This window comes from Saccopteryx bilineata, chromosome 7, assembly GCF_036850765.1.
Source record: "Saccopteryx bilineata isolate mSacBil1 chromosome 7, mSacBil1_pri_phased_curated, whole genome shotgun sequence".
NCBI classification, from domain to species: Eukaryota; Metazoa; Chordata; class Mammalia; order Chiroptera; family Emballonuridae; genus Saccopteryx; species Saccopteryx bilineata.
Genome location: NC_089496.1, coordinates 58,315,516 through 58,340,761, shown reverse-complemented (window position 1 = coordinate 58,340,761; position 25,246 = coordinate 58,315,516). Strand labels below are relative to the sequence as shown.

The 25,246-nt window shown below is 55.4% G+C and overlaps 1 protein-coding gene across 3 annotated transcripts in view; it reads left to right on the top strand.

Moving 5' to 3' along the window:
- PCSK6 (proprotein convertase subtilisin/kexin type 6) overlaps nucleotides 1-24,843 on the top strand; it is a 102,562-nt gene extending 77,719 nt beyond the window's left edge. For 2 of the 3 annotated variants that reach the window (XM_066238559.1, XM_066238557.1), the window contains exons 14-22: nucleotides 6,885-7,064; nucleotides 7,225-7,263; nucleotides 11,568-11,670; nucleotides 13,877-14,073; nucleotides 15,432-15,519; nucleotides 18,256-18,359; nucleotides 21,328-21,457; nucleotides 22,321-22,433; nucleotides 23,479-24,843. In XM_066238559.1, the coding sequence (XP_066094656.1) occupies nucleotides 6,885-7,064; nucleotides 7,225-7,263; nucleotides 11,568-11,670; nucleotides 13,877-14,073; nucleotides 15,432-15,519; nucleotides 18,256-18,359; nucleotides 21,328-21,457; nucleotides 22,321-22,433; nucleotides 23,479-23,576 (1,052 nt within the window). In that variant the 3' untranslated portion in view covers nucleotides 23,577-24,843. The remainder of the gene's footprint in view (nucleotides 1-6,884; nucleotides 7,065-7,224; nucleotides 7,264-11,567; nucleotides 11,671-13,876; nucleotides 14,074-15,431; nucleotides 15,520-18,255; nucleotides 18,360-21,327; nucleotides 21,458-22,320; nucleotides 22,434-23,478) is intronic. The other variant, XM_066238560.1, reaches the window with a different exon arrangement.
- Nucleotides 24,844-25,246: the final 403 nt, after the last annotated feature.

The following is a 25,246-nucleotide window of genomic DNA, read 5'->3' as shown; positions in this document are numbered from 1 at the left end:
TTTGCCTGAGACTGTTGTTGTCCAGGAGACCTGGATAGCATCTGTATCCCGGTGGCAGGACAGGGGCTTTAGTGACCTCTGTGTGACATTGGAGAGCAATAGGCAGTCACAGGCTCCTGTTAAGAACTGGTCTGGTGTGGCTTTGCTGGGGATAGGCAGCTGGCCTCTGTGGTGCAGGACTAGTCCCGCCTCTCTGCTGGGGGCTCAGCACCTCGAACATGGAGAAGGGCAGTACTAGGCTGATGGGACGAATGAATGTGTGAGTGTGCCACCATGAACCTCGTTAAATCAAGAGCATATAATTTTAGTCAACTCTATTTTCTGTTGTGTGTCCTCAGCAAAACGTTGAATAATTGGTTAAAAGCAGGAGAAAAGTCTCCCCCGCCTGACCAAGTACTGTCGCAGTGGATAGAGCATCAGGCTGGGATGCGGAGGACCCAGGTTTGAAACCCTGAGGTCGCAGGCTTGAGTACAGGATCACCAGCTTGAGCGTGGGGTCGCTGGCTTGAAGCCCAAGGTCGCTGGCTTGAGCAAGAGGTCACTCGCTCTGCTCTAAGTCCACAGTCAAGGCACATATGAGAAAGCAATCAGTGAACAACTAAGGAGTAGCAATGAAGAATTGATGCTTCTCATCTCTCTCCTTTTCTGTCTATCTGTCCCTATCTGTTCCTCTTTCTGTGTCTCTCTCTGTCTCTGTCAAAAAAAGTCTCCCTGGGGGACGGCTTTTTCCCTTTTTTCATCATGCAAAGTTCCGTGCTTTCTTGATTTCTCCTAGTGGCTCTTTCACACGTTTCCTTCTTCCTAAGAGCAGCCTGTCCTCATCGTATTGTTACTTTTATTGATCTCTGTGGGGCTGACATCTTTGTTTCTAGTAGAAGTTGAAGTTTTGCAACCGCATTTGGTGGCTCCATCTGTCTTGTTCTGGTACCTGGGAAGTCAGATTTGAGTTTGTTACTTCTGTGATGGCTTTCCAATGTGTCACTCTCATTTCTGGAGAATGTGAACCTGGAAACGGAACTGAGGGGCTGGGTGGGGTCCCCGTCACCTCACACGTGGCCATCAAGATGTTCTGTTCAGTTTGCTTCATCATCATCAGTCTGTGTTCACTTCGGCTGCTCTTCACCCCCCTCTGCACTCTCACGGGACCGTGTCAGTGACATTGCCCCTGCGTCCCCTCATCCAAGAGAGGTCACTGTCCCCACCTCCTTCGGTCCAGGTACAGCCTCGCCACCACCGCGCACCTGGGGACGTCACAATGTGTTCAGTCGGTTCTGTGTCTCTTGATCATGAATGTAACAAAACACTAAACTAAAATACAAATTGTTAATGCAAATTAAAAATAAAAGGATATGGGAAGAGGAAGAACTCTCCTGAAACCCCTTCTCAGGTTGACTTCATTCCTGTCAGAAGCACGTCACCGTCGAAAGTACGTCTCAGTTCCATGTGCCCTTTTATTCCGACACTTTGCAGACGTCACTGCGTATTTCTCTCTGTTACTTGCACATCGAGCACTTTTTAGTGTCATTGTATATACTTTGCAAGCAGCATTTTATGTATTTTGTATAATATGTTGCCAAGGAGAAATACCATAATTTATTTAAGCGCCCTTCTGTCATTGGACATGTGGATTGCTTTCTGGGTTTGTTTGTTTTTTTGTCATTATAAATAGAAAACTTAATGCAGAAAGCTTTCTCTTGAATTTAAAATCATTCCTTGGGATCCTTCACCAGAAATCCAATTATTGGGACAAATAAGAGATGGAAACCACAAATGTATCTGCTTTTGCTACATATTACCAATTTTTTTTTCAAAACAGTTGAACCAATTTGCAACCTCAGGAGGTGTCCATCGGCATATTCATTCCACAGTTCTAGAGGAGAAAAATGATGTTTTCCCTTAGTTTGTGTTGTGATCATTATGAAGGAGGGTGAAGACTTTTCAGGTGTTTGTGTATAAACTGTGTCTTCTCTTGAAAGTTGCCCTTTTTCTTTCTGTTCTCGGAGGTCTTTATGTTGCTGCTCTCAGGCTAATGAATGCTCCATGTGACACTGCCGTCGCTAAGGGGTTTGTGGTACAAGATCATGAGGAAGATGCTCCCATATTCCCTACTTTGCACCTGGCTCTGTGTGCGTGTGCACACGTGTGAGGGACACACGTGTGTGTACCCTTCTTGTCCTTTCCTGTCCACTCCCAAGTCCCCTTTGTCTTCTTCCCTCCCGCTTGCTGTAGTGTGGACTTAACATGCATTTTTAACTATGTGCTAAATTTATTAAAGTTGTTATTTCTGTGTGTGTATATATACAGTATTTCATATAACAGCTCTATTGAAATACAGTTCACATACTATAAAATCAAGTCTGTTAACGTGCTCTTGTATATTTTTATATTTTTATAAATAGATGAAGCCATTTGCATTCCTTCCATCCAAAGCTCTGCATTAAGCTCGGTAAACTTCGTAGCGCAGGCTCCCTGGACCTCAGAAGGAAAAAGTTTCCACCACCGTGTTAGACTGACAGATTTCTTGATTTTTCTAGGCCTCTCTCTCTCTTTATTGTTTTGAATAAAGAATTCTCCCTGCATGTTTTAAATATGGTAAAATATTAATAAATATGGTTAATAACTCCCCTTATGGCCAAAGAAAACCCAGGTTTTCAAAAGTAATAAATGAGAGATTTTTAAAATTCTGTTAAGATTTGAGATATATAAATATAAATAAATAAATAAATATATATATATATATATATATAGAGAGAGAGAGAGAGAGAGAGAGAAAGAGAGAACATCAATTTTTTGTTCCACTTCCTCATGCATTTATTGCTTGACTCTTGTGTGTGCCCTCACCAGGGATTGAACCCACAACCTTGGCATATGAGGACAGCACCTCTCACCAACTGAGCTACCCAGCCAGGGCCTTAGATGAGAGTTTTTAATCTAATAGATCCACTTCTACCTTTCTTCTCAATTGTAAATTCTCCTTGCCAGAATTTTTACTGCTTAATTCAAAATGCCCAGGTCCTGGCTGGGTAGCTCAGTTGGTTAGAGCGTCATCCTGATAAGCCAAGGTTGCGGGTTCGATTTCTGGTCAGGGCACATGCAAGCAGCAACCAGTGAATGCATAAGTAGGTGGAACAACAGGTCAGTATTTCTCTCTCTCTCCCTCTCTCTCTCTAAAAAAATCAATCAATAAACATTTTTTATTAAGATGCCAGGAAATGAAGCATGTCCATGCTGGTGGTACTTTCCTATTGACAAATTTATCCTTAATTCTGTTCTTTCTTTGAATAATAAGAATAATCCTACTTGTTCGTTGCAAACTCAGTTCATCCAGGGGAGACACCACACTAAGACGGAGGATGATGAGAAAGCCGTTCTTGGCGGCCCTGCAGGCCTCCCCGAGGATGGTCCCCTGCCTGTCACAACCACAGTCGCTGGGCTTTGCTGGTGACTTGAACAGAGTCTTGTGGTGCCGTCCCGAAGTGTGTAAGGAAAGGATTTGCTGTACTTTCTTGTGCAGTCTCAGGAATCTGAGGAGAGAAGCCAAAGAATTTGGATTAAAATCCCTTTTAAGACCTCCTCCTCCTGGAAAATAAGGAAAGAAGGTTACTAGTTGGGTTTTCACAGGGAGACATGAGCAGGCATGCTGCCCACGTGTCTTGACCAGAAAACAAGTCACTCTTGTTAAACACTTGGCTTCAAGCAGACCGGCCTTCCGAAGGTCACCAGCCCCCGACAGTGGCTCTGCGGAGTGGCCCCGGGTCTCGAGGGGGTCGGGGCAGCCGGCAAGGTGTTCCTCGCTGCCTCTCTCTGGTTTTCCACTCAGTGTCTCAGCTCCCCAGACTGAGTGTGGGCACTGGGGCTGGTGGGAGAGGAGGGCACCGGCCGGGGGTCTGGTCCCTCAGTGTGCTGGGCATTCCTGGTGACAGGGGCAGTGGCTGGGCAGGAGGAGACCTCCCCCCAAGACCAGAGCCCAGTGGTGTCCTGTTCCTGGGTCTCCACTTCTGTCTGTGCCACGACTCTGTGGAGGCTGATCTTTTTGTTTCAGTGGGGGCTGTGAGCTGGGGAAGGTATGAAATGATATGCTTGTTAGATTTTATTTCACACTGGATAACCGCTCCTGTGTGGCGGTCACCACACTAAGTGCTTAGCCGTCTTTAAATCACTTCATCCCCGAACCACACTCTGGTGTAAAGGGTGTTGTGGTCATCCCCATGCCCGGACGAGGGAGCTGAGGCGCAGAGAGAGTAAGTGTTCCCTGGGGGGCAGAGCCGGGACTCCAGCCCTGACCCTGACCATGTCCCTGCAGGGAGGGCTCAGCCCTGCTCACCTCTCTGGCCCCGGCTGCTGTGATCACAGGCTCAGCACGCTGTAATGGCTCATGTTTGCAGACACCCCACCAGTCGGGGATCCGCGCCTGCTGTAATGCAGGGACGGAAGGTCACCGACGTGCGTTGTGCTCCGCAGTCTCACTAGTGACTACAGAAGTGCCTCTTTTTCAAAACAACTTATTGGGGTAACGCTGACTATACAGGTTTCAGGCGCCCAAGTCTGCAGCACATCTCTGTACACTGCGTTGTGTGCTCACCCCCAAGTCAAGGCTTCATCCATCACCATTCGTCCCCCTCACACAAATCCCCCACTTCTAGAAATCACCATGCTGTTGTCTGTGTCTATGAGGGGATTTTTGTCTTTTTTTGCTCTTTCCCTCCACCTCCCTCACCCAAGCCCCCCTCACAGCTGTCAGCTCTCTGTGTATGAGTCAGTCTATCTCTATTTTACTTGTTAGTTTATTTTGTTCATTAGATTCCACATATAAGTGAGATGTCTTTCCCTGAAGGGCTTATCTCACTTAGCATAATGCTGTCCAGGTCCATTCATGCTACTGCAAAAGGTGACTTCCTTTTCTTCTTCATGACTGCATAGTATTCCATTGTATAAATGTCCAAGATGCATGGTTAATTGTAAAAACGAGGTACAGGATACCAGGTCTCCGAATAAAGGGGACAGGGCTGGGTGTATGTTCATTCTTGCTTGAATAAGAATTTACCTCTGGAAGGATTCATGACAGATGGGTCACTGGGTTGCCTGTGGGGAGAGAGACGGTGGCCAGGCTGGGGCTGGCGGTTGACGTCCACTGTGCTCTGTGCAGGCATGGATTTTGTATTATTGTGTATACAGCCTTTTTTTTTTTTTTTTTTTTTTTTTTTTTTTTTTTGTATTTTCCCAAAGCTGGAAACGGGAGGCAGTCAGACAGACTCCCGCATGCACCCGACCGGGATCCACCTGGCATGCCCACCAGGGGGCAATGCTCTGCCCATCTTGGGGCGTCACTCTGCCAAAACCAGAGCCATTCTAGTGCCTGAGGCAGAGGCCACAGAGCCATCCTCAGCGCCTGGGCAAACTTTGCTCCAGTGGAGCCTTGGCTGTGGGAGGGGAAGAGAGAGACAGAGAGGAAGGAGAGGGGGAGGGGTGGAGAAGCAGATGAGTGCTTCTCCTGTGTGCCTGGCCAGGAATTGAACCCAGGACTCCTGCACGCCAGGCCGACGCTCTATCACTGAGCCAACCGGCCAGGGCCTGTATACAGCTTTTTAATGTTTTTGTTTCTTGACCATACAACCTCTTTGTTTATAGCTTTTCGAAATTAAACTTTTATTTGCTAAAAAATTCATGCTCCTGAAAGGAAATATATACCATGGGGTTTTTTAAAACAAAAATTAAGTCTGTCTTCTACTCCTGCAGCTTCGCCTCCCCTCCAGCCCCTTCTCTCCTTCTGGTCTCTTGACATTCAGCTTCCCTGGTTTTACTGAGAGGTGACTGGCATAGGGCGCTGACTGTGGGTAAGGTGCACAGTGTGATGTCTTATGTGTCCTGTGGGATGATCAGCACAGTGGCTTAGCTGCATCCATCATCTCTGATAGACAGACACAGAGAAAAAGAAAAAATTCCCCTTGTGTGGAGAACGCTTACGAGCTGCAGTTTCAGTTTCTTGGGGTTCTTTCCTCCTTCTCCCTCCACACGGCTGCGTGGTGACCCCAGGCCCAGAGCCACCCCTCTGGCTTGCCCACCAAAACTGCTTATGAAAGTAAGAGTCTAGTCTCAGTGCCCAGGTCCCTGCTGGGGGTGTCCAGCGACATCACGCAGGTCTGAAATAAGTCCCGATGCAGACCATCACTGCAGAGCCCTTGGTCCTGCCGTGCAGTCCCTGTGCCCCCACTCTAATGACAACAGTCAGTCACTCAGGGCCTCAGATGCCTGGATCCGGTGCTGGGGTTGAATGTGGGTCTGCCACATCTGGGGGTTGAAGACGGCCAGCTTGCCAGGGCCTGTGTCTGCACCGAGCCCCTGACCTGCTGCTGGTGTTGCCCTCCCAACCCACGTGGGGACGTGTTGGGGAAATGGCCACTGAGTGTCTGAGTGGCTTTATCCTAGGAGCTGGCTAGCTTAGGAGTGGTGCTTCAAAGTCAGGGGCACAGGTCCCCCAGAGCTGGCCTGGCCAGGAGAGACCTGGGGGGTTGCTGCAAGCGTTTGGGGCCTGGCTCTTGGATTGGCCAGGGCGATGGCTAAAAGGAAGGAACACTGCTTGGGGCCATGTGCCCCAGGCCTGCCCACTGAGTCAGGTACTCCGGGAGAGAAGGGAGGCTGTTGTCCCCAGTGATGGGGTGGGGCCTTTGGGGAGGCTGCGGGAAGACCCTGGGGCAGAGAGCATGGGCAGCAGGCACGTCCCTGGTCCTGGTGGCTCGGAAGTGAAGGAGGGGCCACAGAGCCCTACTATGTGCGGGGCGGGGGCTTGGGAGCTGGAGCTGGGCAGCAGCTGGCACCTCCATGAGGGGCCGGAGTTCAAGAGCTTCCCCAGGGAGGGCTCTTGACTCTGGGTCGGTGCCTTCCAGGTAAGCTGAAAGAGTGGAGCCTCATCCTGTACGGCACGGCGGAGCACCCGTACACCACCTTCAGCTCCCACCAGTCCCGCTCCCGGATGCTGGAGCTCTCCACCCCGGAGCTGGAGCCGCCCAGGGCCGCTCTGTCACCGTCCCCGGCCGAGGTTCCTGAGGACGAAGAGGACTACACAGGTAATGAGCCCGGCTCCTGAGGACACGGCAGCCTCCTAGAGGTCTGGCTGTGCGCTGTGGGCCTGAGCGTGTGGGCTGCTCCCGGCTGAGGTGGGTTAGGGTGGTGTGTCTCCTCTCGTGCTGGATGTCGTAATAATGTTGCTAATTTGTACTCACACAGCTCCCTCCTCCCACGGCTCTCCTAGTACTTTACAGACCAGTAAGTACACTTCAGAGCAGTAAGTACCTCCCCTCCCAGGCCAGACAGCGAGGTTCTGTATGCCCAACCAGAAACAGGGCTCCTCCAGGCTCCCATCTCACGGCAGCGTCCTGACTCGCTCTCACGCCCGCCCACGCCGGTCCTTGTCACCAGGATGTGGGAAGGACCAGGGTCCTAAGGAGGACAGGACGGCTGGGTGGAATGAGCCCAGCCAGGGACAGAGCAGGCATGCAGGTCCTGCCCGGCCCCACGGGCTGCGACGGAGACCCAGGGCTGGGTCTCCAGACCTCATGTGAGTAGATTCTAACACTACACGAAGGGGCTTGGACTCTGCCAGGCAGTAAAGATGCTCAGTGAAGTCATGACTAGTGGCCTGGCTCTCGCTGCAGAGCCAGCAGCAGGGGAGGGTCTCAGACGCTGCCCGCCCCCGATGAGCACTGGGTGGGGGAAGCTGTTCTTCCCCTCAGAGACTCCCAGGGCAGCTAGGAGTGAGAGACGGGGTGTTTCTGGTTGGGCCTCTCTTCCCTGGCTGCCTGCCTGCTCCGTGCTGAGTGGTGGGCAGTCTCTGAAATACAGGTGCCCGAGCTGCCATGTGCTCCGTGCTGAGTGGTGGGTGGTCTCTGAGATAGAGGTGCCCGCGCTGCCACGTGCTGCCTGATGAGTGATGGGCGGTCTCTGAGACTGCCGGTGCCCGCGCTGCCACGTGCCGTCTCATAGCTCAGGAGCGGGTGGCACAGCGGAGCATTTCACCCATGCATATCAGGCATAAATTATGGTTGATTCTGTTTTAAATTTCTTCTGCCTTTGCTTTAAAATGGACCGTTGAATTATATATGAACTAATCTGCTCTGTTACCCTGCTGTGATTTATAAGCCTTGGCAAGATTCCATAATTGTTAATAAATGACTGATTTTTTTTTTAATGGTAAAATCTGCCGCTGATGCTGAGCCGACCTGTCCTGGAATCTCCGTATGAGATGGGTCTGCAGCCAGGACCCTGAGCCTCTCCTGAGTGGCCCCCGTGGATAGAGGGGGGCTCTGTGGTATTCAGATGGGTCCTGAGGCTCAGGGTGTCCCCTGCATTCTCAGGGCAGTGGGACAGGTGGGCCAGTAACAGGCAGAAGGGCCAGAGAGGATGGTGTGGATGGAGGGAAAGGGGGAGAGGGCTTTGAGGAAGAAGAAGAGGGAAGAGGAGGAGGAAGAAGGGGGTAATCAGGGAGAAGGAAGCAGCCAGGTAGATCCAATGCCCAGTAAGAGGCATGCAGGATGTGGTGTCTCTGGTGGCCCTTGCCCCTGGCCGTCTCAGAAAAGCCCAGGGAAAGAAGGGTCAAGGGTCATTGTGAAGTGGGCTGATGATGACTGACAACTCATGCAGAGCTTGGCACAGAGACGGAGTGGGCCGTGGGGAGGTTTCTGGAACATGCGGAGAGCTGGTCCCTGGCGGTGAGGGGCTTAACCCCAGGTCCAGCACCTGGTGAGATGGAAGCCCAGGCACCGTGAGGGTAACGGTCCCAGACGGTGGTGGGCACGACTCTGATAAGAGAATCAGGGCCCCTGTGGGCGTGTCAGGCGACCCTGGTGGCAGGACAGCTGTGCTGGGAAGGGGCCGCCGTTGGGAACCGAGCAGAGGAGGTGGAAGGCTGAGGTCTTTGTAGAGTCTGGGGTTCTGGAAGTAAATGGGGGTGTTGATATCCAACTTTGAGGGTGCTGCTAAGGGATGGGAGGACCTGGGGGTCCAGCAGGGAAGATGGGCAGTGGCCGCAGTGGGCCGGCTGAGATGCCGAGAACCCTCAGTGGCCTCGTGGTAGTCTGTGCACTTTTCCTGAACGGCGTGAAGGACGAGAAACCCAGTGATACTTACAAACCATGTTCCTGAAGAGATTGTTCTGAGCGGTCATGGCCAAGCCCCCAAGACCCCAGTTGCTTTGTAACCCTCATCCTGAGTCGTTCATCCTGGGTTGGCCCCTCTGATGATCTCAGGGAGCATTTTCAAATCTGCCTGTCGAGGGAAGTCAGCAGTCAGCCCGGAGGTTCAGCACATGGCCCGGGTCCCTCGTGTGTGGGGCCTCAGGCAGTGAGCCAGGGGGCTGTGGGTCTCTGGAAATGTCCCTCCAGCAGGAGAGGGGAAGGGAGATGTAAGGACTGTGCCGCATGGTGACCTGTGCTCACCCGAGGACGGGGCACAGCAAACCACAGGCGTTCCTGACGCCAGGAGGGGTGGACGAGGACAGCCAGCCCGGCGGGTTTAATTCGAAACGCTTCCCAAAGAATTGAGTCTTGATGTTGGGCTTTTGGAGATAATTCAAGTAGAGATCCACACTAAGGAAGGTGCTCACAGGTGTCAGCTAAACATCCCTGCATGGGCAGAGGCTCACTGACCTTTTCAGGGGACTGGACACAGCCGGTCACCTGGATGCCTTGTCAGTGCTCTGCTGGTCATGCTGTTGGATGGACCCGGGCTTGCCTGGCCCCTCAGTGTCACTGATGCACCTCTCCCCTGCAGAGGGGCCCCAGGGGAGGGGAGGGGAGTCAGCACGTGGGGACCAGCAGCTGGAAACACTGCTCTAGGACCTTCCCAGGGCCATCCTGGGCTGGGACGGTCTAGAATATTCAGCGTGCGTGGGTAAGAAAGGACACCTACATTTTCCCAGTTTCAGTCCTCTGTTGTGACTGTTCTAGACCAGATCTTGCCCACATGACGTTTCCTTCTGGGCTAAGAAAGAGTGAGAAAATGGTTTCTCCCCGCCCTGGCTCCCCAGGTCGCCTTAAGATTGAGGCCGATAACTTTATCAAGTGAGACTGAAGTGTTACTCTCTGGGCTCAGCGAGAGGTCACTTCAGAAGGAGGCCACGCATCTGGAAGGCCACAGCTGGCTGGCGGGCTGAAAAGCCCAGAGCCTGGTAGCCAAGTTCTTCTGTTTTCAGCCCAAACAGTGCAAGGGGGCAGGATTCCTGAGGCGAACCCCGTGAATGGACTGGGCTGACGTGGACAAGAATCAAATCAAATGGGAACTGTCTTCAAACAGCAAACAGCTGGGAGCCAGGGCCAGGCCGGGTTGGGAGCAGGGCTCAGTGACGTGTTTCGAGCTTTGGGCCCCCGGTGGGCTGAGTACCAGGCAATGCCACTCCATTCCCACCCAGACCAGGAGGTGCAGTCCAGCGCGTCCCCAGGGATGAACTCTGCTTAAAAGGGGTTCACAGTGGGACCCACAGTGAAAACATTAGAAATACCAACAACAGCAAACGTTCAGGGAGGGAAGCAAAATAAACCGGCTTGACACTGGGAAATGCTGGAGGCCACGCAGAGGCAGGAAGAGGGCTTTGTGTAGCTCAGCAGAGACCATTGTGGGCACAGAGAAGGGGGACTTTTGTCTTGCCGTCTGACCCGTGCGGGGCCGGTGGCCAGCAGATCACCTCCTCTTTGCTCTGAACTTAGTCCCACCTCCCCCATGACTAAAACCTGATGGAAGTTTCTTTTGTTCTTTCTAAAGTGTCAAAAGCCTTCAGAATGGCCCACGGGGCCCTCCCAGCCGGCAGGCTTTCCTGAGCCGTGTCCTGGAGGAGGGGGGAGAGGGATGGTTGGTGGGGCAGCCTCTCCCCCACTGTGCCAGCCTCGGCATGCCGTCACTTGTGTCAGGCCAGGGGGAAGAGGACACGTCTGGACATGCCTCTGGTGACTGGTGCTCATACCGGGCTCTCCCTGTGACATGAGAGGGAAGCCCCCAGGGGTGAGGCTGCTGGTGTCCAGTGAGCTCCTGCTGTGTCCCCGTCACTTTACAGCAATGCCTGGCCCCAGAGTTAACCAGAGGGAGACAGGGAGGGCCGCAGGGAGGATGGCTGAAAGGGGCCCGCCACACCCTCGATCGCAGGCACGTGGACATCCAGCCTGGCCCCCTGCCCGTCTTTCCCGCTGTTTCCTGTGGGGTCAGCAGTGCTCCTGGCAGCGGCCCAAACGCCCTCAACACCCCCGTGACGTTGCTTTGTCTTCCGGATGCAGATGTGACGGCTGGCTGGTCCAGCATCTTGGAACGCAGCCTCACCTGCCCCCACCAGCCTCTCTTCTGGCCTCGCACAGCATTCTTCTCGCCACAGATCTGGGTTCCCACCTGCCGCTGCTATTCTACCTAGAGGGTCAGACCCTCAGACACGGACCCTGAGCTGGGGCCACCATTCCCCTGTGGTCGTCCAGACCCCAGGCCCACCACTGTCTAGAGAACTTCTTCTGACCCCGATGCAGGGTCTTTGGGGACTGCACTGGACTCAGAAAGTGTCTCTATAGCTGAAAGGAAGCACTTGTTTCTTTAAGGTGTGTGCCACCCAGAGTGTGGGGACAAGGGCTGTGACGGCCCCAACGCAGACCAGTGCTTGAACTGTGTCCACTTCAGCCTGGGCAGCGCCAAGACCAGCAGGTATGGGCTGGGGCCCATCTACGTGTCAGGAGCCTGCAGGGCAGGCACCACACAGGGGCCTGTGTAGAGCTGTTCTCTGCCCCACAACTGGCACCTGCTAGGAATTCATGCAGTGCCCCAGAAAGGGAATCCCAGTGAGTTTCACCACTCTGAAATTTCATCAGTTTTAATAGCTGGTTTGTCCTCATCACACAAGCAGTTTGTGTCCATGACAGGACCCAGGAGCTGTGTCATGGTGATCGGTGATTGCAAACTTTTCTATTTTGTTCCACTATAATGGATCATATTCAGCATGGTAAGGCTGACCACTGGGGAGCTGAATATGATCCACTATAATGGATCATATTCAGCATGGTAAGGCTGACCACCATTGGTCCTAAAGGACCAATGTCCTTTTAGGTCCAGAACTGCTCTAAACGTCAGGGGGCTCCTGTGCCTGAGTGCCCAGGCAGAGGTGTGGGCATGCATGGGGGGCACACTCCCACCAGGGTGTAGGCAGAGGTATGGGCATGCATGGGGGGCACACTCCCACCAGGGTGTAGGCAGAGAGGTGTGGGCATACATGGGGGGCGCACTCCCACCAGGCAGAGGTGTGGGCATGCATGGGGGGCACACTCCCACCAGGGTGTAGGCAGAGGTGTGAGCATGCATGGGAGACACACTCCCACCAGAGTGTAGGCAGAGGGGTGTGGGCATACATGGGAGGCACACTCCCACCAGGGTGTAGACAGAGGGGTGGGCATGTATGGGGACACACTCCCACCAGGGTGTAGGCAGAGGTGTGGGCATGCATGGGGGGCACACTCCCACCAGGGTGTAGGCAGAGGGGTGTGGGCATGCATGGGGGCACACTCCCACCAGGGTGTAGGCAGAGGTGTGGGCATGCATGGGGGGCACACTCCCACCAGGGTGTAGGCAGAGGGGTGTGGGCATGCATGGGGGGTACACTCCCACCAGGGTGTAGGCAGAGGGGTGTGGGCATGCATGGGGGGTACACTCCCACCAGGGTGTAGGCAGAGAGGTGTGGGCATACATGGGGGGCGCACTCCCACCAGGGTGTAGGCAGAGGTGTGGGCATGTATGGGGGGGCACACTCCCACCAGGGTGTAGGCAGAGAGGTGTGGGCATACATGGGGGGCGCACTCCCACCAGGGTGTAGGCAGAGGTGTGGGCATGCATGGGGGGCACACTCCCACCAGGGTGTAGACAGAGGGGTGGGCATGTATGGGGGCACACTCCCACCAGGGTGTAGGCAGAGGTGTGGGCATGCATGGGGGGCACACTCCCACCAGGGTGTAGGCAGAGGGGTGGGCATGCATGGGGGGCACACTCCCACCAGGGTGTAGGCAGAGGGGTGTGGGCATGCATGGGGGGTACACTCCCACCAGGGTGTAGGCAGAGGTGTGGGCATGCATGGGGGGCACACTCCCACCAGGGTGTAGGCAGAGGTGTGGGCATGCATGAGGGGCACACTCCCACCAGGGTGTAGGCAGGATGTGGGCATGCATGGGGGGCACACTCCCACCCGGGTATAGACAGAGGGGTGGGCATGCATGGGGGCACACTCCCACCAGGGTGTAGACAGAGGGGTGGGCATGCATGGGGGGCACACTCCCACCAGGGTGTAGGCAGAGGTGCGGGCATGCATGGGGGGCACACTCCCACCCGGGTGTAGGCAGAGGTGCGGGCATGCATGGGGGGCACACTCCCACCCAGGTGTAGGCAGGGGTGTGGCAGGTGCAAGCGTGACTTCACCCCATATTGGAAGTCAGACACAGCTGCTCCCCTGTGCTGGGCAGAGGCAGTCGTGCTGCAGACCGCTCACTGGCCAGGAGACCCAGGCCAAAGGCAGGGGGGAGGGTTTGCTGGAGCTGAATCTTCTGAAATTCAAAATTCGCAGTCTTCACAGTAGCTCCACAGTCACATGGTGCTTCCCTAGGGCGATGTGTAAAGGGCAGGGTTCCCAGCCTCTGCCTTCCCAGGGATGCCTTTACCTTCGACCTTCGACCCCCACCCCCACCCCCACCCCGGGCCTCTGTGTTCTGGGAGGGGGGGCAGACGGGACAGCTACGGTTCCCTGCAGCCTTCTGTTCTTCCCTGGCTGGGCTCAACTGGCTGTGGCATTTGTGCTGCTGGGGTTGGGGAAGGGGGTGAACGACGTGTTGGCAGAGTGTTGCAAAGGCCCTCTCTGCTCCTGGTCCTCCAGGAAGTGCGTGAGCACGTGCCCCTTGGGCTACTTCGGGGACCCAGCAGCCAGACGCTGTCGCCGGTGCCACAGGGGATGTGAGATGTGCTCGGGCAGGGGTCCGACCCAGTGCCTGTCTTGCCACTGTGGGTTCTACCACCATCAGGAGATGAACACCGGCGTGACCCTCTGTCCTGCCGGGTCTTATGCTCATGAAGGTAAATGCATGTTGCTGGGCATTGAAATGACGAGTCTACCCTTCCCTGGGCTGGGGTTCCCTCCCCGGTGGGACTTTCCTGCCCTCTGCTCCCTGTGCACCCGTCCCTCTGAGAAAGAACTCTGACCAGGGGAGGGATGGCGCGATGGTGACATAGAGCCTTCAGACCGGGCGCTCCTGGCCAGTCTCACACAGACGTGGTCAGAGCAGGTGCACTGATGCTGACATGAACCTGCTGGTTTGTGGAATCTCACTTCTGAAAGTCAACTTCTGTTACTGAGGACAGGCAGAGAGACAGCTCAGGCCAGCGGCTCTCGGGTCAGCAATGACTGACACCAGACATCAGGGACTTCAGACATCAAAACAGGAAGGCCTCCAGGGTGCCCTGCCGCCTGCCCTGCACTGTCTCCCCCCTGCAGCCCTGGGTGTGTTGGCAGAGTGCTTGCACAGGCAGGTGGGGGTGGCGGATGGGTCGTCGGCTCCCACTTGTGGACTTGATGGTCGAAACTGGGTGAAGGGCCCTCTTAGGAAGACTTCCTGGGCTGCAGTGGGTGTGAGTGAAGACAGACAGTTTGCAGCCCCCCAGAAATGCAGTGCCGCCCGCTGGCTAAAGAGGCTAGTGTTTGTGGTGTACTCGGCACACAGTGACCACATCCCCCAGAGGGGCCATGAGGGCACATTGCTGAGAGGTGACAAAAAGCCCATGACTAATGATGACACAGGTGGGTCTTGAACTCAGAGCAGGGAAGCCAGGTGGGTAGCTCTGCCAGTCTCAGGAAGTGGGCAGAGGTGGGGGACTCTGGGGCCCAGGACATCACTCGGTGTTTCATCAACTCGGTTCCCCGGGAAGAGACAGAGAGAGCGTCTGGGTCAAGTGGATGGAGGGTCATTCCTAAACAAGGTGAAAGAAGCCACCGTTCTGCTGTGGTGATTATGCGTGTCTATGTCCACGGTCACTGAGTGTTCAGTAAAGACCCCTGGAGGATGCTGGTGGGGGGCTCAGGGGCACCCTCAGGCTCCACCCTGTCATGTGTGCAAAGGCCCTGAGTCATCTCTGCTCAGTCAGCCAGGAACTGGCTTCTGTCCTGTTGAAGTTAGCAGAACCGAGCTTGTGTCCTCTGGACAGGGCCCCCCACGTTGTCTGTGGACTTTGGTTTATTGCAGAAAAAAGAGCTAAGACCCCTGACATCTGACACAGGGCTTGTGGTCCTAACGTGGCTGCCTGATTCCTGCATCATCCGTCCTGGAGCTGACGCCCGGTGACGGCTGCTCTGTCAGCCCCGCTGGGGACAGGAGCCCCGTGGGCCCAGGTCTGACGTGCCGGCATTCCCCCACTTCCCTTCTCGTCTCTTCCTTCAGGTCAGAAAAAATGCCTGAAGTGCCACGCAAGCTGTAAGAGGTGCATGGGTGACGCGGAGAAGTGCACTGTCTGCCAGGAGGGGTTCAGGTGAGACACGGAGTTCTGCTCCTTCCCGTTTCTGTCACCTCTCTCTCTCGTTTCCACTCAATGATTTGCTGTGTTTTTGCAAATTCTCACAGAAAGCCAAATTTTCAGAAGCCTTTCAGGGTAAAGATGAAGAGTCTGTCCAAATCAGACTTCTTGTTGTCTCTCTTCTATCAAGCGCAACACACATCCTCTTTAAAAACATTGTACTGGGGTCATGATTTTTATCAGAATACTTTGAAATGGTTGTTTAGCCCATTCAATGCAGCCAAACTGCATTTACTGCAACCAAATGCTCATTACCTGTTCCTCCAAGTAACCGCTTGGAATGACGCCATGGACCCTCCCGCAGTCCGGAAACAGGCTCTGCGTGTTAAAGAAGGGAAGTGTCCACCTGCCGTCCACACGCCTCCAGGAAAGTCTCTTGAAATCACATTTTTGTTTCCTCTGGTAAAACGGGGGCGTGGAGCCACCCTGCCTTGGGAAGATGAGATGGGATGAGCTGTGTTGGGCCATAAATGATTTGCCACAGGGTCAGCCTGCCGTGGCAGCCCGTCTGGGACCCAGGGCCTGCGTGTGTGGGGATGGGCAGCTGTGATGTGGCAGGGGCAGCTTGGAGGGAAGCACTGGGGACAGACTGGGAAGGAAACTCAGAAGAACTGACTGGGGTCACACAAAGGAGACAAGAGTTGGGGGGAAGGTTGATGAGAACAGTGCTTCTCACCCCACGGAGTGCCCCCGAGTCACCGAGGCTGTTGTGAAAACACAGATTCTGACCAGGCATCTCTGACTGGAGCCCGGGACTCTGCATTTCTGGCAGGCCCCCAGGGAGGAGGAGGATGCTGTGCCAGGCTGTGCCAGGCCCAGGCCCTCCCTGCCGACCTCCCTGTCATCCAGGCTGGAGCCTGGGACTCTGCATTTCTGGCAGGCCCCCAGGGAGGAGGAGGATGCTGTGCCAGGCTGTGTCAGGCCCAGGCCCTCCCTGCCAGCCTCCCTGTCATCCAGGCCGAGGGCACCGGCAGAGGGGTTCCTTGGTGGAGGGTGTGAGGAGGAGCTGCACACCCATGTCTGGTCTCCACAGCACCTCTGATGTGGGCGTCAACATCACTCACGTTTCTGCCAGGAGAGGAAGTTGCCCTGGGGAGCACGTAGCTGCTGCAGCAGCATTCGTGGGCCTGACCCTCTTTTCTGACCTGGTTGAGGGCAGGAGAGAAGCAGGCCCCCAGGGCCATGTGCACACCTGCTGTCCTCTAACCCTGTTAGGTGCACGGCAGTGACAGGATGCATTAATGAACCAGTTCCCCAGGAGACAGAGGGGACAATGAGGTGGTTGCAGCAGGAGGCCTGGGAGCTGCAGTTGTGATGTCACCTCCGGCCAGGGCTCCTCGACCCCAGGCTGGAAGCTGAAGGTGTCAGGGAGGCTCCATGGTTCCAAGTCAGTGGGACCCACCCCACCGGGGAAGTTCTGGAAGGTCCCAGGGCCTCTCTTTGTGCCCCTGGGTTCTGGAGGAGAGGACGTCAACCGCCCCCAGACGAACAGTGTCTCAGGGAGAAAACGCAGCAATGCAGACAGAAGCAGGTGTTTTATCGCTGGCCATAACCCACAGGAAGCTCCCTTTTATTGCCCAGCGTCCTCGTGAGCCGAGGCTCCAAGTCACTGCTGCCCCATTAGAGCTGCGTCTCCTGCCACCCAGCTCTGAGGGCTGACGTGCAGGAAGAATGTGCGTTTAAGGACTGGATGGAACTGGCTCCGTGAGCAGGAAGGGCCCTGGGTGTCTGCTGTCCATGGTTACCCCCGCCATATCCCTCATGCAGGATTCTGTGTGTCTGACGCACCCAGGACACCAGTCCCACGTGTCGAGTGTCAGGTGCACTCACAGCATGTGCATCGAGCACAGTGTGCTCTTGGGAGTGAAGAAGCAGAGTGTCTGATGTGTATTCACACTGCCCGGTGCCAGACTCTCACCAACATCTTACGAGTATTTGCTCATTTAGCCCCCAAAACAGCACTGCTGTGCAGGAACCATGATTATCCCGACAAAGAGGAGAGGACATGGGGACTCAGAGAGGTTAGCGGACTTTTCTGGGGTCTGGGTCTGGTTGCACAGCTAGGACATGGCGGGGAAAGGACCTGGAGTGGACGGCCGAGTGGCAGTCTCCTCCCTAAGCCTTGACCGTGGAGGTGCGAGAGGAAGACGGGAGCCAGAGAGGCAGGTCCTGCCGGGTCCCGGGAGGGGATTTGAGTTCAAGTTTATGGTGAAGGACAGAGGCGGGAGCCCATCCAGGTTTTGTAAGTGTTGTTAAGATTGCAGAGGGCTCGAGACAGTGAGACTGCCCACCTGTCACCAGGGGTGACCCTCACACGCTCAAGTCCTCCTCTTGGGTCGGGTTCAGGTTTGGTTAGTGCCAGTGAGGAGAAGCCATCACAGACCAGGAGAGAATGGGAGGACCTGGCCGTCTGCACCAGGACCTGGGTCCTGGGGCTTCGGAGATGGACCCGGGTCCCGCCAGCCACCTGCTGGCAATGGTCCTGCTTTCGGGCCCAGAACAACCCTCCCAGCTGGACCTCCTCCAGAATCAGAACCGCTTTTCCGCTTATGTCTGCTCAGAACCTTTGTCAACTCAGAGAGCTGGGCTTCAGCGACTTGCATTTTCTCTCATGAAAGACCTTGAGGGCAAATCTTCATTTAATTAGAATTCGGAAGGGATGTCAAAATCTGCCTTTTCCCCCTCCAACAGCATTGCATGGGGCAGCTGCGTCCCTGACTGTGAGCCGGGCACCTACTTCGATTCCGAGCTGGTCAAGTGTGGGGACTGCCACCACACCTGTCGCACCTGTGTGGGTGAGTTCACGGCCGCACAGGCCTGGGTTTCGCTGTGCCGCGCCATCCCGGGACCTGGGTGACGCAGGGGGGTGGCCGAACCCTCTTCAAACCAAGAAGGCCTTAGGGTTCCTCAGTAGGCCAGGGGTTTGTAGCAGTAAAGTCACACAGGCCCTGGCAGGGGCAGGAGGGAGGGAGGATGGGTTACTGTTTACAGATGTGAAGTTTGAGTTTGGTAAGATGAAAATGTCTGTCTGAGGATGATGAATGGATGGATGGTGGTGATGGTTGCACAACATGTGAATGTACCTAATACCACTAAGCTGTACAATTAAAAAGATTTTATGTTACCGACAGTATTACAATTTTACAAGCTAAAAAAGAAAAGTCAGAATGTCATACTTGAAAATAAATTTTGTATCCCAGGCTGGGTCGCTAGGTTGGTTAGAACATTGTCCCGAAGTACAGAGGTTGCTGGTTTGGTTCCTGGTCAGGGCAGATATAGCACCAGATCGATGTTCCTGCTCTTTCTCTCTCCCTTCCTCTCCTCCTAAAATTGATAAAAAGAATTAAAGAATTTGCTTTCATTGAATTGGGGGGGGAGTGGGGAGTGGGGGAGAGAGAGAAAAGTCAACTGATTTTACTTAGTTCAGTTTTAGTTGTGCGATCACTGGTTGCTTATAGGTGTTCTGACTGGAGATTGAACCTGTGACCTTTGGCATGCTGGGTTGACCTTCTATCCAGCCAGGGCCACTGGGGTGCTCTTAGAATGATCAGCCTGGGTTTCCCAGCTGAGCAGGCTGCGGACTGCTCGTGAGCGGGCCTGTCTGCAGCTCCGTGCTTGCACAAGAAGGCACAGTCCTGGACGCGACGCTGTAGACTCAGAGACGAGGGTGGTTCAGGTGCTGAAGGGAAGGAGGCTTTAAAACAGTGCCCTCGTTCTGTGTACCTGTCTTTGCTTATTGTGAACACTTTAGTCACAGAGAAAACTACTTCCATAAGAAAGTTTATGTCTTAAAATTCCCCACCGAGATGACAGCACAGATGTCTCCCAGGCACTGTGTTTATGCAGAACAGTGAGAATGCCTTTGCTTTATTAGGCTTCGTGCTGCGAGTCATTTGCACTTGGGTGTGGGAATGCGTCCGGAGTCTGTGGTCTCAGACGTGTTCCCAGCTGTCTTCTCCCGAGTCTCCTTCCTCACCCAGCACTGTCGTCCTTGTTCTGAGAATTGCCCGTTAGGTGGAGCTCGTTGCTGCTGTCACCATCGAGAATCAGGTGTCTGCTAGGTCACAGTTGCCGTAGCCCAGGTCCTGGGAGATGGGGCATGATGGGTGCCTCTCCTGCTGTGGACATGTGACCCCACGTGGCTGTAGGCTGTGCTCTCCAGCAGTGGGCACCCCGGAACCCTTGCAGCCAGGAGGAGACGTCCCTTCTGGGCCCCCCTGGAAGCCCCACAGAGCTGGGCCCAGCACAAGGAGCACAGCGGCTGCTCCCAGCTGTTTACCCTGTGGCCTTTTTTATTATTATTATTATTTTTGTATTTTTCTGAAATGAGAAGTGGGGAGGCAGAGAGACAGACTCCCACATATGCCTGACCAGGATCTACCTGGCATGCCCACCAGGGGGTGATGTTTTGCCCATCTGGGGCATTGCTCTGTTGCAACTGGAGCCATTCTAGCACCTGAGGTGGAGGCCATGGAGCCATCCTCAGCGCCCGGGCCAACTTTGCTCCAATGGAGCCTTGGCTGCGAGTGGGGAAGAGAGAGAAAGGAAAGAGAGGGGTAAGGGTGGAGAAGCAGATGGGCACTTCTCCTGTATGCACTGACCGGGAATCGAACCCGGGACTTCCACATGCCAGGCTGATGCTCTGCCACTGAGCCAACTGGCCAGGGCTGCCTGTGGCCTTTTTGTCTCTTTCTTATTCTTTGTTTCTGAGACTTGGTGGGTGCCTGGCCCAGGTTGACTGAAGAGCATTGCTGACGTCACTCAGTCAAATGTCACAGACACTTGAATCTGTAAACCTCAGGCCTGTGCTGTGCTAATGCTTTTGCCGTCAGTATTTCCATTCACTGTTCTTTTCCTGTGGCTCCGGATGGCTGGTGGCTGACAGTGTCCAGCCTCTGCTGGCTCTCCCTCACTGCAGCCCTCTGTCACCACAGGGTTCGTACCCAGCAGACCTACGGTGTCTGGATGTCTGCCCTCCTCCCCGTGCCCGCCTGCCCGGGTTCTTTCTGAGATCCTGGGACGTGTGTATCTACCCACGGCAGCCTCGGGGACAGGGACCCCATTTCCGTGCTTCGTGTCCGGTGTGCGCTGTGTCAGAAGCACCTGTCCTCGGCCACCACGCCCTCCCCGGGAGCCCCTCTTGTTTCTTCTCTGTCCTGTCATCTGTACCAAACACCTGTCCACACCTTTCCCACCAGACGTCATCTTTCCGTCTCCTCGTCATGTACACGGTCTGTCCAACAGAAATAGGGTGCATTATAAGTTTTCTAGAGAAGCAGGGGAAAATCATGCTAACATAATATCTTAATTAACCTGATGTATCTGAAATACTGTTGTTTGAACATATATCATCAATGTAAAAAAATGACTTTCATTCTTTCTTCTGCTGAGGCTCTGAAGTCCAGTCTGTGTGTGTATTGTGGGCTCACAGTACATGTCCATTTGGTGTGGCCACATGTCCGGTCTTGGAGACACATGTGGCCTGGTCTGGTGGGAAAGGAAGGCTGTGGAATCATGGCTACCAGCATGAGTCAGATTGGGGGAACGTGGGGCTCAGGCCTCCATGTCCCCAGCTGTGAGGGGTGGGCCGACCTCCCAGGAGCAAGTGAGGAGAGCCAAGTGCAGACACACAGCGGGCACCTGAAGTCCAGCTGTGGTGGTGGCCAGGGGACAGATGAGCAGCAGTCGCTCTCAGAGACCCTCCAGCAGGCCGGGGACAGAAGGTGGGCGGGCAGTCCCTGATAGCTGCTGCTTTTCCCACAGGACCCAGCAAAGACGAGTGTATTCACTGTGCCACAGACTTCCACTTCCAGGACTGGAAGTGTGTGCAGGCCTGTGGTGAGGGCTACTACCCAGAGGAGATGCTGGGTCTGCCCCACAAAGTGTGCTGGAGGTACGTGCCCGTCGACGGTCTTCCCGGTCAGACCCAGACCTCCGGGAACTGTGGTTCCTGTGCCCGCTGAGGGGTGGTGAGAGGGCCAAGGTGGGCAGTCCCCTTGCCCGGGAGCTGGGGGACTGCTGTGCAGCATCTCGCCTCTGAGGTGGGCAAGCAGAAACCGTTCTCAGAGCAGGGGACGCCTGCAGGCAAGGTGCACCTCCTGTGTGCCAGGCACCGTGTAGCTGGGACAGGGCAGGAAGCAGACCCAGGTACCTGCCTGGTGGTGCTCACACCCCAGTAGCAGAGCCCTGGGGCCCCCAGCTGTGCCACGGTCAGGATGCATCCACACAGTAGGACAGGAAGCGGGCAGTGGACCTGTGTGCTGGGGAGACCAGTCCCCGGGAGCTCAGCTCAGAAAAGGCATCAGGTGGAGCCCTGGCCCAGATGTGGCCCCAGAGCAGGACATCCCCCCTCACCCCTGCTCCCACTCCAGACAAGAGGCCACAGCACCACCCAGGAAGGTCAGTCTGGTAGGCAGCAGCAGTCCCCAGGCCAGCTCCCAAATCAGCTTTGTCACATACCTGGAGGGGCATCATCCAGAGCCCGCAAGTGCATAGGGATGTCCAGGTGACAGAGATGAAGCCTTGGAGGCCGGGGCCTGTCAGCCTTGGGCATGCTCTGCTCTGTGGACAGACTGTCCTCGCCTGCCCGGGGAAGAGAGCGGTCAGACGGGAGGAAGGGTGTGCCGACGCTTGGCCAGGGTGTGAGCCCATCGCAGGAGACACGGCCGCAGCGAGGGGCAGGGGTCTGGAGGGCAGGGGCCTGGAGAGGGTGGGCCTCCTTTCTGTTTGGCAGCGGGAACACGTGTCCCCGCACAGGTGTGACGAGAACTGCCTGAGCTGTGAGGGCTCCAGCAGAAACTGTAGCCGATGTAAGCAGGGCTTCACGCAGCTGGGGACCTCGTGCATCACCAACCACACCTGTAGCAACGGTGAGCTCTCGTGGTGACAGGTGCACCCTCCCCACATTACCTGCGGGATTGCCCTCGGAGGAGTAAGCCCGCCGGCTTCGGGTCACAAGGGGACGGAAAAGAACACATGGAAAAGGCAGCCCTCTGAGCATACATGCTTCCCCTCCTTTGCCCTCCTGCCCCCCCAGGCCTCCTCTAGTCTCCCTCCCTCCCCTTCAGGCCACTCAGGTTGACCAGACACACTCCTGCCACAACCCAGCTACTGGTGATTGGTTAGTTGAGTGCCTTTTAGAAATGATTATGTCCTTGTACCATTCCACTCTCATGCCTTCAACCCCAAGGGGCCTGCATGTGGTGACTTCCATTCTGAGAGGCCTGACCTTGGAGGTCAAGTCAGGAGGCCTGAGGGTCTGTGCCTGACTGGAGCTCACACTTGAGGGTCAAGGGAGGAGCCACCTCAGTGGCGTGGGAGAGCCCTGGTTCTCTCAGTAGATGGGGAGACCAGGGTGGGCTGTGAAAGCAGGAACTCAGGGAGACCTGAAATCCTTTTGGAGAAAATGCTTCAAAGGCCAGGACGTTCCCTGTGTAGGAAGTCACGTGCTCAGGCAGGACAGTGAGGTGCTCACAGGAGGGTCTCGAAAGCCAAGAGCAGGGCCAGCTGGTCTGCATGGCTCTCCTCTGCCTGCCCCTTCTAGGCTGTCCCCTGCCTCCCCGGTCTCCCTCCTGAGCCCCCCACCCTTAGCACAGGCATCTGGACTGAGGTTCACATGGCACTGAGGTCCCATTGGCACAGCCCAGAAGTTCTCCTGGCCCCCAGCCCCCCAGGCTCCCTGAATCCTTGTCTCCCAGACTCAGCAGGAACCCCTTCGTGCGATGTGCCACCCCTGCCATGCCCGGAGAGTCACAGGTCACAGGGATGGCCGTGAGGGCAGACCTGGCTGCCTCTCTCCCTCCTCCTGTGACCCCTTGGCCTGGAGCACCACCGGGGCTAGCACCGTGGGGTGGTCAGAACAACCAAACAGGTCCCCAGGTCTGACACGTGCCCTTTCTCTCTTGGGGGCCCCAGCCGATGAGACGTTCTGCGAGATGGTGAAGTCCAACCGGCTCTGTGAGCGAAAGCTCTTCATTCAGTTCTGCTGCCGCACGTGCCTCCTGGCCGGGTAGGGACCCTGCCACCCGCAGAGGGACAGACTGCTCCCATCCATCTGTCTGTCCGTCCACCTGCCTCCAGACTGGGCCAGAGCCCGTTTCCAGGGAGCCCCCTGACCTGCCAGCTCTGCCCTGCCGGGAGCAAGTCCTTCGGCAGCATCTCGGGGCACCAGGAGAGGGGGGCCTTCAGGAGGTGTTCCAGGAGCAGCGATGTCCTCAGCTACACAGCGTTCTCTGACAAACCCAGCGTGTCCTGGGAGTCCACAGCACCAGCTCCAGGGCGGCCTTGGGACCAACAGTTTACTGAACCTTCAAGACCAAAGCGGAAAGTCAAGACACAGCCTCTCTCCCCGGGCTTTAGAGCAGCAACCAGAATCTCAGCCACCAGGTCCCGCCCCCAGAACCTGGCTGTGCCAGGTGGGAGGAAGGGGGAGCCCCACACCTGCTCCTGTGGCTGCCACAGAGCTGTGTGGGGGACGGCTTGGCCAGACCATAAAAGAGATAGATCTGGGGGCATCAAGTGTCTGACCACTGGGGACAGAGCTTCTTTTTCTACCTAGTCAGCGGCTTCTGACATCGCTGTGGGGGCTCAGACAGCCAGATTCCAGACCCCGAGGGGGAGGTTCTCTCTTTCCCGGAGCCTTCTCCTTTGAGTGAGCCCAGCGTCCCTATCACCACCTTCTGTCTGTGTCTCTAGGGCTCTCATGGCCCAAATGCCCACCTCCAGCTGACCCAGAGTTTCCTGAGGAGGGTCTGCAGGAGGCGTCCGGGGGCAAGCAAAGGTGCCCCAGGTCCAGCGATTCCTCTCGCCCAGAATTGTTCACCTGACACGTCCCAGGTTGCAGAACTGCTACCGAAGCCGATGTGGCTGCTGGTCCTGCAGAGACTTGCTCTCCAGGTGGCTGTCCCTGGGTCCGACTGTCCCAGGAGCCTGGCGGTGCACTTGGGTCTCTTTCTGCCAAACCTGTGTAGGCATTTTATAAGCTACGTGTTCTGATTTTTACCGATGTTAATTATTTTGACAAATATTTCATATATTTTCATTGAAATGCACAGATCTGCTTGATCGACTCCCTGTGACAGGGGAGTAACATTTGCCTTAAATTTTTTCGAGCTTGTACGTCTCCATTTGGTTCTGCTGCCCCTTTGTACACATCCGACTTGTCCCTGTGAGCTGGGGAAACCAGCAGGTGTTGAGTGAACCCACAACTCCGAAGAGGAAACCCACAGAGCAAATACAGTGTTCACCTTAAATTAATAAAAGAGTTAAGGTCCCACCGCTGAGGAGCCTGTGTTTATTTGTGAGGCACAATGATCCACGTGGGTGCTGACTGGTGTGTGCAGTGGCTTTTATTTGGGGTTTCTGGATCTCTCCATTGTCATTCTGGGGGGGGGGGTCCTGGAGCATTAGGGACGTCACTGTAACAGAGGCATGGGAGGAAGTCTGGAGATGTGAGAGTTTGTGGGGCAGAGTCGCAGCACACGGGTTGCTCCTCACCGAGAGCTGCCAAGGGGGATGGAGTTGGGTTTCTGCACAGACTGAAGTCCCCACCCACGGGTTCCATGCTGCCCACATTCTCACCGAGGCCTCGTGACAGGGCCAGGCACTTGGGCTCGCTGGGAACCCTTAGGCTGCAAATGACGGAAATGCCCCAAATAGAACTGATACAGGAAGAAACAAAAGT